General features: G+C 41.9%; 2 protein-coding genes across 2 annotated transcripts in view; both read left to right on the plus strand.

The window, feature by feature from the left end:
- Positions 1–5298, plus strand: part of rnf220b (ring finger protein 220b) — a gene marked incomplete at both ends in the record, with an annotated part of 43842 nt that extends 38544 nt beyond the window's left edge. The window contains 7 exons of the mRNA XM_080860309.1: positions 339–435; positions 786–872; positions 970–1028; positions 1156–1249; positions 4001–4109; positions 4627–4701; positions 5227–5298. Coding sequence (XP_080716435.1) covers positions 339–435; positions 786–872; positions 970–1028; positions 1156–1249; positions 4001–4109; positions 4627–4701; positions 5227–5298 — 593 coding nt within the window. The remainder of the gene's footprint in view (positions 1–338; positions 436–785; positions 873–969; positions 1029–1155; positions 1250–4000; positions 4110–4626; positions 4702–5226) is intronic.
- Positions 5299–10573: 5275 nt separating this feature from the next.
- guk1b (guanylate kinase 1b) lies at positions 10574–14243 on the plus strand (the record flags this gene model as incomplete). The annotated part of the gene is made up of 7 exons (XM_080860755.1): positions 10574–10685; positions 10824–10865; positions 12984–13080; positions 13533–13671; positions 13770–13854; positions 13982–14067; positions 14211–14243. The coding sequence occupies 7 exons, from the start codon at positions 10574–10576 to the stop codon at positions 14241–14243; spliced, it is 594 nt and encodes a 197-aa protein (XP_080716881.1).
- Positions 14244–14351: the final 108 nt, after the last annotated feature.

Below are 14351 nucleotides of genomic sequence, written 5' to 3' on the forward strand. Positions count from 1 at the left end.
CAGCTCACCAATCATCCCCCTCAGGACCCCCCCCCATATGTGGGGACAGACATGCCACCGCTGGGGCCACTGTGTGGACATGTGCATCTATTTACCAGTTATTGTAAATAATGTAAACAAAGGACACACTTCCTATTGGATGACACATTTCCTTAAAGGTCATGCAACAAAGGTGGCCCATGTAACATCAGAGGTGGAGGATGAGGCTCTGTTAATGTGTATCCAGACGTGTATTTCACACAGGCCATTTGAAGTGTACTACTATGACCATGACCATTTATTTTCCTTTGGCTCCACTGTGTTAACTGATGCCATTTCTAACCCTTCCCTATCTGAAGGTGTTGGGTTTGTGAGCAGCACCTCTAAAGAGAACCACGACAGTGACGCAGACCTGGATGTGGACGGAGATGACACTCTGGAGTACGGCAAAGCACAGTATCCTTCTCACAGCAGAAACTGACCTCAGATCATCTTCTCAACACCATTTACACAGCTCTTCGATCCATATGGGATCCATACATAAATGGTGGTTGAATGGCTCTCGTTTGTTTTTCAAAAAAGTATAAGCTGTTTCTCAAATCATCCCTAACAACAAAACAATATATGAATTTCTTCAATTTGTACAAACAGCACCACACAGTGGATTACCTGCAAAAGCCAGTAGCTCACTCAAAATGTTTATGACTCAAAAGTTAATAATTGTGTCAACAGATATGGCATGGTGTGAGGTCATGTTGTCAATATAAATCCCAGTCCGTCGTGTATACCCTAACGCTTGCGTGTAGATACACTGAGGTCGACATCATTCCGTGTTCAGGAGAAGGCAGGCGGAAGGCAGAGGACAGAGAAGCACAGAGAGCAGTAATGTTAAAGTAGGTCCCTGCGCCATTTTCTATGGGATATGGAGAGTACAAAGTGTATCAAGTACAGCTTAAATGAATTGAAACCTCTTTCCTCTTACTATTTCAGTGGTGGTGTGACACCTCCATGCAGCGGTCACTCTGAGCGCCCTAAGTGGACGATCGAGGGTGAGTCACAAGCACAAATACACCTGTGATCATGTTGGCTGCAGAAGTGTGAGTATCTTTGCTGAGTATATGATGTATTTTATGACTGTATTTTCTGTGACTGATGATCGACGCTCTTTGGTCACAGAGGCTCCATCGACGAGTAACGGAGAGAAAAGCAAACTGGACAGCAGCAGCATTAACCTCATGCAGAGCACTTGTAAAAACAGCAACATAGAAATGTGAGTGTTCCTCTGCAGATTCACTTACACACACACACACACACACACAGACACACACAGACACACACAGACACACACACACACACACACACACACACACACACACACACACACACACACATCCACACACACATACACACACACACACACACACACACACACACACATGCATGTATGTACACATTTACACGCAATCACACAAAATGTGCACACCCCACAACCCCTGTAATACAAATACACACACACACAAAGGGATACGACTGAAATGTGAGTGTTCCTCTGCAGATTGACTTATACACACACACGTGCATGCATGTATTTCACACTCATACGCAATCACACACACTGTATGTGCACAGCCCCTCTAACACAAACACACACAGAAACACACACAAAGGGACGAGCCCTGTTAGGTAGAGGCCAATGAGTGTCACGCTTGGGGCAAACCGGTTAGAGGAAGGGACACTGGGGTGGCTGGATGCATAAAGAGTGTTCAGGGTTAGACAGGTGAACTGTGAAATGACAGGGGTGGGGGGGAGGGGGGGTCGTGGAGTGATGGATCAGTCATGTCCGAATAGGACAGCAGAGACAGAGGCCTCTGTCAGAATGTCCATACCCCCCACTCACCCATCCAAACTCTCTGGACAAGTGAAGCCAACACAGGGAGAAAAGTAACGCCACAGCACATTCTCTAACGGCCCCCGCTTCCCCCGGGGATGAGGAGATCATGCTTATAGTTGCATTCTGTGTTTGGAGACGACTAGCGCTGAACATGTGACTGCAGAGTGCAAATAGGAGAGATTTGTCCATCTCAGTCGGGTAAGCAGTGAGCCGTCTGCCAACCCAACCTGACCCTGGACTGTAAAGACGCTGCCTTCGCCTTCACCTTCCCAAAGCCTGCAGAGGAGCCGGCCTGAGACACGCTAGCGTTTGGGAGAGGGCAATCTATCAGTGTGATGGTCCCATTAATCAAGGAAATAGGGACAGGCTGTTATTTTATTAGTGTAAAATTTGTTTTATAATAATGCTGCCGTGTGTGTGTGTGCGTGTCTGTGTGTGTGTGTGCGTGCGTGTGTGTGTGTGCATATGTGTGTCTGCCCTCTCCCTCTAGCCTCATGATAAATGAGATGGTGAATGGTGCCAGTATGATTGCTGCTAAATTTCATGCTCAATGTCCATGTATGGTGGTGAATAATTTAATCTGTCTGAGATTTATAAATGACAGGGAAACTTCCTCCTCCTCCTCCTCCTCCTCCTCCCCTCCCACCTCATGGCTTAGCCTCAGAGAGCAGCTGGGCCCATTGTGACAGGGGCAAATGACTTTCACACAGGACCACATTCATTTACACACGTCTGTGATAAGGGAGGCAAAGTTAGATTTTTCACACAGACCCCCCACCCCTACCCCCCTAAAAAATAATATATCAGTGTCACTCTGCCTAACAGAAAAAATATGTCTTGTTCAATACAGATTGGGTGTGGGGTTATCTCAATTTTAGGCAGTCACACACACAAAACACACACACACACACACACACACACACACACACACACAGCATTTAATATGTCTCATCATGATACTACAACCCAATACTTGTTAATAGCAAGCAGACATACATATTGTACGAACTGTAACAGGTCACAGATCAAAACTCAACAAACCAACTTTTATGGAAACACACATTTGCATACACACACACACACACACACACACTGGTCACACAATGCACACACACACACACACACACACACACACACACACACACACACACACACACACACACACACATATATATATATACACACATACCACTCACTCCCATATATTCTTCATCTATTAGAAGGAGTGTTTATGATGGATCACTGTAAGTACCCCTCTGTCATGCCTGGGTTCCTGAGAGGTGATTAAATGTGGGAGAATTCGTCTACGTTCTCCGGCCGGGATTTGGAAAGATGAGGGTTTAGGGGTGGGGAGGGTGTGTGTGTGTGTGTGTGTGTGTGTGTGTGTGTGTGTGTGTGTGTGTGTGTGTGTGTGCGCGTGTGCCCAGCAGTGGCGGGAGCGTAACTTAATTGGAGGAGAAGTGTGGACGCATGAGTGGCGACGGGTAAGTGAGGAGGGAAGTGAGACTCGCGACGCGCAGCGCAGGCCCCAGACAAATGACTGCCTGCTGGGAGGCAGGTGTCCCGCGGTGTCTGGGAGCGGGGAGGAGAGCTTGAGCTCCACTGTAATGCCGCTGCCATGGTTGTGACGCTAGCTCGTTTGGGCGCCCTCGATCCCTGCAGCCCTAATTAGCGACCCTAACGCCGGCCTAGCTAACAACACCTGATCCGCACTGTCACAAGCACCAAAACTTCAACACAAACATGGGATACAGAGCTGTTGTTCACTCTGGACAGATAAGCAAGGCTTTGACTGCTTACTAATGATAGCGTAGCACAACACCTCTTCCTGCCTTACCTGCTGTTGGTAGGCCACAGATAGATGCCCTGTGGGGGTAGTAGCCATGTAATCGTCTGTTGGGTAAACAAACAGCAACGAGTGCCATAGCTTTACTCAAGACATATTTGAAGCAGCTTTATACAGTGTGGTTTATGTGATTTTGATTGTTCTATCTCTCTCTGTCTCTCTCTGTCTTTCTCTCTCTCACTCTCTCTCTCTCTCTCTCTCTGTCTTTCTCTGTCTTTCTCTCTCTCACTCTCTCTCTCTCTCTCTCTCTCTCTCTCTCTCTCTCTCTCTCTCTCCCTCTGCAGCCTGTCTAAGGACTCCAGCTTGACCACACTTGAGGCCCTGAAGTGTCGGATTCGAGATCTGGAGAAACAGCTGTCACGGGGGGACAGATACAAGTGTCTTATCTGCATGGTGAGATTGGCATCTGCATTGTGTGTGTGGGTGGGTGTTTGTGTGTGTGTGTGTGTGAGAGAGAGAGAGAGGAAGGGAGAGAGAGAGAGAAAGTGACACAGTTGAACAAATCACAACTTAAAATCACTTAAATCATTACTTGATGCTGATGATGATCAAAGTTTCATGTCAGTCATTAAGTAATTAAACAAGATTTTGAATGGTTAAAATGACTGATAGGTTTGTGACAGAGATATACTGCCACCTAGTGTTAACTTTTTGCTCTGCATTCTGCGGCTTTTAAACCACAAGGGAGCTCAATGATAAATATTTTGACCGCCAACCATTCTTTTTTTAAATAAAAAATAATATTGATACAAAAAATAGAGCATTATCTAGATACACGAGACTGGCATTGCAATATTGTAATTGCTTTTGGGAGAGAGAAAAAAAACATTTTCATGTCTTTTTGTCAAACTGCGTTAAATGTTCTGAATTATAGTAGTGTCATCTGTAATGTTTGTGTCTCCCACTGCAGGACTGCTACACGATACCTCTCACCTCTATCCAGTGCTGGCACGTCCACTGTGAGGAGTGCTGGCTGAGGACCCTGGTAAGACTGACAAATGTGTTAGGATGGATTCATTCACAATCTATATTGTGTACTACTTTAACTGGACAAGCAGCAGTGGCATTTTCACACCTGGAGACTATAGATCACTGGGACTGGAAGATGAGTGAGAGAGGGGTGGCATACATCATTGTAATTAGAGTAAGGACTCTATTCGACTATGAATTCATTTTTCCTTTCCTTCTCTCTAAGAGACCTTGGGAACAATCGGAAATGCACACAACCTTGTTTACCCTGATACTGCATGTCATGTTTAATATTCCATATGTAAACTATACATTTAAATGACTATATTACTTACATATATAAGGTACAAATGAAATACAAGACAGGTAAATTCACTCCATCATATGGTGAATGTTGTACAAACGGTCCACTCCAACCATTTTCAGCTCTTTCGTGAATCTATACAATACTAGGGAAGGTGAGGTCAGACAGACGCAGCACATATATTTAGCCTGTGAAACCTTATAAATACACCTCTCCTCCTTTCTGTGTCATTCTCAGGGGGCTAAGAAGCTTTGTCCGCAGTGCAACACCATCACGTCACCGGGGGACCTGCGGCGTGTTTATCTGTGAGAGGGATTTGAGGGACAGCTGGCCTGTCGCCTGCTCAACAAATCCCCTGTTTCCCCCTCCCCCCTCCACCTTTCCAGAGCTAACTACCAGGGACTCTACCACTCCAGGAGGACCTGGCAAGACCTGTACCTCTCTAGTGATGGACACCAGGCCTTCACCTCTCCCGTGTTGACCGTCAGGCCTGTACCGCTGTAGTGTTGAGTATCAGTCAGTTACACTGTAGTGTTGACCATCAGGCCTGTAACACTGTAGTGTTGAGTATCAGGCCAGTTACACTGTAGTGTTGACCATCAGGCCTGTACCGCTGTAGTGTTGAGTATCAGGTCAGTTACACTGTAGTGTTGACCATCAGGACAGTTACACTGTAGTGCTGACCATCAGGCCTGTAACACTGTATTGTTGACCATCAAGCCTGTAACTCTGTAGTGTTGAGTACAGGCCTGTAACACTGTAGTGTTGAGTACAGGCCTGTACCGCTGTAGTGTTGAGTACAGGCCTGTACCGCTGTAGTGTTGACCATCAGGTCTTCATGACTCTAGTGTTGACCATCAGGTCTTCATGACTCCAGTGTTGACAGTCCAAACCTCCTGCAACACTAACCAAGGCGGCTCCATGGACTCATGAACCAAAAGGACTAAAGAAGGCAGTGAGGGAAAGCAGTATTACAGTAATATGGCAGGGCCGTGATGGGACCTGTTTCGTTCATAAGCTTTTACAGGATCGAGGCCTCTTTTTGTCCCCTCTGCTTCCATGAACTCTCTACTATCTGGGAGCCTGAAGATAGACGTGGCTTGCCGATGGTTAAACGACGTTGTGAATGGAGACTGACTTCACTCTTTCAGAAACTCTTATATGTGTCATATTTTTCTTGGGCAAAACAGCTTCACATTGAGATTAACAGCTATATTTTGCTGTTCAAGTTTTTACCGAGTGATAGGTCTGAGAAGCACATGAATTATAATGCGGTGAATGTTTACAATATTTCATGTATATATTTGTACATATGTTTATTCTTAATATCCCAGTCTAAAAGCAGACAACATGCAAACACCTAGAAATCGTGATGACTACATTCATTATTTCTCTAATTAATACATTAGGATAATAAGGGAAGCTTCACAGCTATCCAGGGGGGTATTTCCCTTCTAGCATACTTTAATGTATTACTGACATAAGATCAGGAAATAACCATTCCACTTTTCAACACAAAGCATTTCAATATATACTCATCATTCCTAACCTATTGATGATGTTGGACTTACTTACTAAGTGGAATGATGTAAGGGTTTACTTATTTTTAAGGTCTAGATGCCCATGGTTAGACGATATCTGTCTGTATCAATTACAGAGAAGGAGAGAGAGAGAGAGGTTCTAAAGGACTTTTTTTCTCTTCTGCCAAAGTTCATGCATTTAAAGTATCTCTGTACATCAAACATAGACAAGACCCTTTGCTTTCCATATTTCCCAAGTTCTTAGGCACATGAAATATAGCAATCTATTTCTAATTCTAAGGTTTACATAGTCTGCCACTCTTAAACTAGTATGTTTATGCACTGGTCTTTGTTATACTAATACAGTGATGGGGAAGTGTTTTAACAAATGGGATGTTAAATTGTTCATAGGCTAAGAATCCCCTAGCATTGATTTTGACCGTGTGTATAGATCTGTCTGTGTGTGTAACCGGAATCTGCCTACAGAGGACTTCTCATGTGTTCCTCAAGGCCTCTGTTGTTTTGCTTTTTTGTTGTTGTTGTTGTTTGTTTTTCCGTATGCTGTGTTCTATACACAGGCAAACTTAAAGAAATGGGTGTTCATGCAATGGCAAGCCTTATGAAGTGAATTTAAGATGTTTTTCTCTTTAAATGTGATATTATATGCGGGGAATGCTCTTATGTGGTATTTTTTAGCAATAGTCAACTGATGTCAGAATATTGTACTAAAACTCTTCAGTATTTCATAGTTTGGAAAAGAATATTTTAATGTAAATATGTCATCATTTAAATAGTAAAATAAAAAAAAAAAACACTTGGAAAATAAGACATTATTTGATGAAGATGTATTTTGTATTTCAAAATGTTCTGGCTAGTCTCTGAATTAAACAGTTTTGTTGTTAACTGGAAGTGATCTGAAGTGACTTCTTATGCATTACCTTATCCCCTTTATTACATACTTGGCTGTACACACCCTCTGGCACCCCCTGAAAGTGCCTTCCTAGCAGGGGTGTAGCAGGGAATGTTGGACCCTTTGCAAGAATATGTCCCTTGGCCACGTTAATCTGATTCATGCAGCCTACTGGAATGCTTTCGGCCCCTATTTACTGAACTGTGGAGCAGAATAATAAATCATATTATCATCACCTCCTATCGGCCCCTCTATCTATGGCAACGCTCCCAGGTATCATGCTTGGAGCTGGAGGACCGGTTGAATGAAGAACCCTACAGAGATAGAGTAGTCGTATCATAGGTATAAAGTTGTCTTATCACTGAGAACTGTTGATTCAAGGCCTTTCAATGACTACTTTCAGCTCTCGTCTTCCTGGAGCAGTTGGGTTGTCTTGGGATTAACCCAGTGTCTCACGGGACGTCATTGAGTCCTGCTATCAAACATCGCTGCCAAGAAAGCGGATGTTGGCTAAGGACTATTTCCTCCTGAAGATGTGTGCTGGAGGCTGGTGTACAACTGCCGATATGGGCTCAAGGACCAGGGATATGGATGAAAGCCACATCTTACAGCTAACTTTAGAAGAGTGTGTTGCATCTTATTTATATCCCAAGGACCCTCAGATGACTTTACATTAGTCTAATTGTGTCACAAGCTCTTTGTTTTTGGAGGTGGTGGTAAAGCAAAAATAATTGTTTGCACAAAAAAGAATTCTTCACAATTGAAAGAGTTTTTCTTGCATTTATATGTTGCTTTACTACAGCTCTGCATGACTTGGAATACTATATAAAATACTTTATTCAAATACTTAATGGTTTCAATTTTCCATCATTTCTAAGGCAAAGTCAGGCAAGTGTATTTATATATCACCATTCATTGGTTATTCAAAGTGCTTTACAAATGAGCAGATAAAAGAAACAGTAGTTTAAAAAAGGTTAAGTGCATTATAAAAGAACATGAGAAAAGAAAAGAAAAGGTTGAAAAGGAAGCTAAGAGAACATATACAAATATATTAAAAAAATTAGTAATAAGTAGAGTGCATTCGATCACTGCATGGTCTGTTTTCTCCTGTTCCCCATTTGTTTGTATGTTTCCCAGTCTTTAAGCATTTGTTGTCCCACAGAATCAACAAATAGGAAACGTGACACTGGCAGACTGAAGTCCTGCCCTAATCTTTCCGAGGCCATAAATCCCTCAGTTGCAGGTGTGACACCATACTACAAACCTGAATGCACCATTCTGATAGGCTGGATAAGGGGAGTGCCCAATTGCCGCTGGGTGGGGTTTACAATGGAGAAGGTGATGGATTAAAAGGATACAAATACAGTTCCATTCAAGCGCCTCCTCACTGAAGCACCTGTTGGAAAAGGTAAGGCCTGTTTTTTCTCATGGAGGGTTTTTCACACCCATTCTACGGAACACACAGTGATCAAGGGGTGTAGGGAACCTCAGAGGAAAGGTTTTGCTCAGTCTTGCATGTAGGAGGGAAAACTGCAGATACATGTCAAGATAAACCTATACAATGATAAGGTTTTCTACATAAAACACACTGCACATTGTAGTGCAAATTGTATGTCAATCCAGCATTTAACAGTAGTGAGAACCTTTCTTTTACGTGTCTTTTTCATGATTTTTTGTAATGAATGACTGTTTAATGTGTTGAGTTATATCTAGTTTTCAGTCAAATTCGTACAACCAAAAAGGTACAAGAGTGATTAATTCTGCATTATATTTACATTTCCTCCTGCTATTTTCGGCTCTTTATGTGGTTACATGGATTACTTGTTTAAATTTGTATTTATGTGGTCAACGGCTTTGATGTCTTTCTTGAATAATGTGTTGGTATTCAACAAATTCTGAGACATTTATCTAAGGAGCAACTTAGGTATCTAGAACTTTATGATCTCACTGACACATTTTAAAAGAATATTATTTTCATAATATGCAGTCAACTCTGTTGCGTTCTGGCTTTACTATGCGTTGTTTTCCAGTTGGTAAGGCCACTGATGCAATCAATCAAGTATACAAGTGAAGTAGATCAGAAATTGTCAGCCACCTGACACTTAAAAGGATAAGCGCATGTCCGTAATACCCTCTCAACCACGAGGTCATGCAAAGAGTACGAGTTGCCGTTCCTAAGAGAGTTACCATTGCATGAACTTGATGCACGCTGGCTGAATGACAAGTGCTTGAGAGATGCTAATTTCTTTGGCGGTTGCCCTGGATACAGTTCCAGACAAACATATTGTCCTAAAGAACAGTAGAGCAGAGTGTGATAAGACAGGTCACATCAGTCTGACATGTCATAAGGCAGAATGCCAGGTAATCCTCTTCACTGGCCTGGTCTGACTTCATTAAGATATATCTAAGTGCATATGAATGAACTCACGCTCCTAGGGTGGACAATAAACATCCAGTCTGTCTACAAATAACATCACTCTATATGTGTGAGGTTCTGTGTTATTTTCAGTTCTGCCAGACAAACTGAAAGCAATCCAATTTGTGACCAGTGTGACATATGTGACAATAGTTTTAAGGAATCAGCCTTAGCGTTGACATGGCTTGGCATTCACAGAGCACATTGTCTTTCTCCAAAAACAGGCCTGTCTCAGAGCTTGGGCTGTGGCTGTCCTCCACAGCTTGGGCAAGGTTGTCAGACTCACTAAGAAAGGCTAATTATAAGGATCATTGGATTAGCATCTGAGCTTGAGGACTGAGGAGGAGCCAGTTAGCAATAGTCTCACTAGCTGGTCATATAGGTTAGCCCCTTCACAGATTGGTTGAATAAAGCAGGAGTTTTTGCGTGAGGCTGACCTAATCTGGATTGAGCATGCAGGTTTTTTTTAAAGAGGTGGTCTTCAAACTGAAATTAGCATTACAGTCCCACAGCTGATAATCAAAGTACTTCAATAAACTGTTCATATGCATTGAAATCATGAAACAAAACAACAGGAGGACCATACTGAGTGGTGTGTTGTGTGGTGTGTTGTCCATATTAAGCAGTATGGTGTGTAGTCCATATTAAGCATTATGGTGTGTAGTCCATATTAAGCAGTATTGTAAGGTGTTGTGAGTGTAATTGTGACCCCTGTGCCTTCTCTTCTTTGGTAGTGTGATGGCTGGACCCAGGCCTGTAGTTCTGAGCGGCCCCTCTGGCGCAGGAAAGAGCACTCTTCTGAAGAGGCTTATGAAGGATTATGAAGGAGTCTTTGGCTTCAGCGTGTCCCGTATGTATACGTGTGCCAGCCACATGGCATACTTCCTCAGACTATTTGAGTGGTTCATAATTTATAAACTTTTTTCTCACATTACAACGGACCCCTCCTCGGATGTGCTGTTCTGACGGCTCTTCTTTTTCTGTACAGATACAACAAGAAATCCCCGTCCTGGTGAGATAGATGGTAAAGGTAAGACCACACTATCAAGATATGCAGGTATAAGGGAGGAAATTAGTTACACATTAATCATTAATGTGTAACATTTCATGGGAAATACAAAAGAGTTCTTTTGTAAAAGTGAAGTCACATAATTACAGTTAGCTGCTTATTGACTCTTTGAAGGCACACATCACAGGTCTCTAAAGCACTACTCGGTTTAACCCCTCTTGCTATTAGGAAGCCTCAAACCTGAGTACCCATTACATCCCAATCCCCCCCCCCCCCCCCCGCATTTAACAAAGTCTGACCAGCGCTGTTCACATGGAGCCTCTGTGCCTTTTACTCCCAAGTGAACTTCGTCAATGGCTTTTGAAAAAGAAACAAAAAGTTAAACCTCCTTCTCTCCTCTGTGCCTTTGTTATCTATTTCTCCATAGGCCTGAGTAGCCTCCCAATGCTTCTGGGGGCTACGTTACTGCCTGTGGTGGCCACCAACTTTACCTCTGGGTCTTCTCCAGGTGTCAAATCTTATTCTGATTTTTTTAATCATATTCTGATTCTTGTCATTTTTGTGATGTGCATTACGATTTGTGATTATATTATTTTATATTAGTTATATTGTATTATATTATATGATTTATAAAAGAGAGTAATGGGGGTTACTTTCATCTCTCTCCAAATCCAGATACACTTGAATTCTAATTAGTAAATGGATGTTTTCACTCTGGAGTAAAAAGCTTTTGAAAATAGCCCCCTACATCCCTTTAGACTAGTCTGGCCCTGTTCGAGACCCCTCTTAAAACAGGGCTAGTGAAACATCTATCTTTGGTCCCCAGCTCATATTCAGAGCTCCATTTGCATGACATGGCACTTTAAAGATGGAAGACATTGTGTTCGTAAATACATCTGTGGAGACCCATAATAATGATATAATTTTGACGGAATATTTAGACGACAGTGGCAACATTGTATTTCTGTGCTACTTCATTCTGTGTTTTGTGGCATTTGTAAAAGGCCCATAAGAGACAAATACATGCACATGAATGTTATGAGACATTGTTCTCTTATCTCATGATATCTCTAAAATATCAATATTCTCTTTATTGATATGATTTCTTGATTGTTTATCTAATTCATCACTACCTACCCATTTATTTTTATATACTAAGGGAGGTGTAATTAAGAGAGATTCTTCTTTTTGAAAGCCATCTAAAGTTAAACATATACAGTACACTACTGGTTGTGTATACAGTACTGGTTGTGTAATTGAGTGCTTCCGTAGTAAGACCAATGTATATGTTAGAAGCAAATAAAAAAAAATTGCAATAAAACATTGGCCGAACAACTGTAACTTACAGTAAATAATAAATACCCTTCTAGGTGCGGAATGTTCTCTTCAAATGTAAAGATTCTATAATGTCATGATAATGTGTATATTTCCTATTTCAGTCCTGCTGGGGACCCCAGTACTTCCTGTAGCCATGTTTATGACCTGCTTGTCTTGTACTCCCTGCAGAGCTCCCTGTACTGTAGTAGATCCCTGTCCTGACTGTGGTGTTGTGGAGGAATAAGACTTCCTTGTGGTATGGAAACTGCAACGTGTATATTTTGAGAAATACTTGGGCTATTCACTGCTATTATGCTGTTCACGATGAAGTTGAGGCAGAACAAAATGAGACCTTGTCCCTCTGTCCCATCAAGATACTCATATTATATATATCATCATCATCATTGTTTATTTAGGGAGAATTGACTGAGGCTACAGAATACAGAAGAACAATAAATAAACAAACCATATAAAATCATGTATAATTTATATACTGATATATATATACTGATATTCATTTATAAAACAGCTATTAAAGAAAATTAATCAGATCTCACCCTGATCTGGCACTGCTTTTGAAAAAGGTTTAATTCTTAATTCCAATCACTGTGCTGATAAAAACAGCTTTTGTCTTCATATGTCCAAAAGTGCCACTTTGAAACACATTCACACAGATATTGCAGTGACCGCATCTTTTCAAGGAAAGACATAGTATTGTATAGCAGTCAGTACAAAGGTTTCTACGTGTCTCTGAAAAAAACGCGTCATATGCACATACGTTTCCTCTGGGTGACCTATTGTCTGTCTGTTGTTGCCCCCAAGATTACCACTTCACCACCAGGGAGGAGATGCAAGAGGGTATCGATAAAGGAGAGTTCATTGAGCATGCTGAGTTCTCAGGGAATATGTACGGAACAAGGTAATGCACAGTTAACCATACACACCACATGCCATCCTTGGCAGCATTGAGTCGCCATTAGCTAGGTGACAACTTGTCCCCAAAGTTAAGAGAGGTGACATGTGATGTTTTGGCTGACACTCAAAGGCAAATCAGCCCAAGAACAGCTATATAGGTCTCAGCATTTGGAGTGCAATCTAGCCAACCTCTTTGTGAGCTAAAGACCCCCACATTGCGTTGGCCATGGTACACAGTGTTCAGTAGCCTATGTGTAATCTGACAATCCTATTTAATTGAAGTGTTGAGAGACAGCTGCTTACAGATTATGATTTATTTTTTCAGGTTTTTGATACTGGTGACTGTCCCCTAGTAAACATTTTATAAAGCAACAATATTCTTTTTTGCTAAAAATGCATTTACATTTGTTCATTTCAGCAAATATGCATGTATTGATATGACTTATGACTTCACAGTAAATCTTCTATTGAAGATGTGAAGGCAAAGAACCTCATCTGCATTCTGGATGTTGACATACAAGGAGTGAAAAACATCAAGGAGACTGACCTCAACCCCATCTACATCTCTGTCCAGCCCCCATCTATGGAGATCCTGGTAAGGTGTTGCCACTGGAAGTCAAAAACACCTGGTGGGAGAAAGATCCCAAATGCTGTTTCATAGTAAATTAATGAATTGTAAATGTCCTTGTTCAGGAAAAGCGTCTGAGAGACAGACAGACTGAGACAGAGGACAGTTTACAGAAGCGCTTGGACGCTGCAAGGACAGACATGGAGCTCAGTAAGTGAAAACAAATATCCATTCAACACGTCCATTAGTTTTGAATTTTTGGACTAAACTGGAAAAAAACCACCAGAAGACTTAACATCTGTGTCTTTTCCCCTTTTCTTTACTTTACTATTGCTAGGTAAGGAACCGGGATTGTTTGACCTGGTCATCGTCAATGATGATTTAGAGGCTGCCTATGACAAGCTGAAAAGTGCTCTTATGGAGGTACGTTTATGTCTTAATTAAATGGTTTTCAAACTCTTAGCAACAAAGACCATCTTTTAGAGAGAAATGTTTTTAGGTAAGCTTGCTTTGTAATGTCACGCCACATGCAATGATAATGGAAACAATGTTATCTTTCTCGACAGGAGATACAGAAGGTTCAAGATGCCAAGAAGTGAGAACATTTTTCCTTGCCTTTTCCATGATTTATGGTAATGAATGATTCAAGGGTGTAGGTTTGGTCTCAGCAAAACCTTAGCTGAAATACAAAACAGTATTCTGCACCG

Source organism: Sprattus sprattus (assembly GCF_963457725.1).
Source record: "Sprattus sprattus genome assembly, chromosome: 2".
Lineage (NCBI taxonomy): Eukaryota > Metazoa > Chordata > Actinopteri > Clupeiformes > Clupeidae > Sprattus > Sprattus sprattus.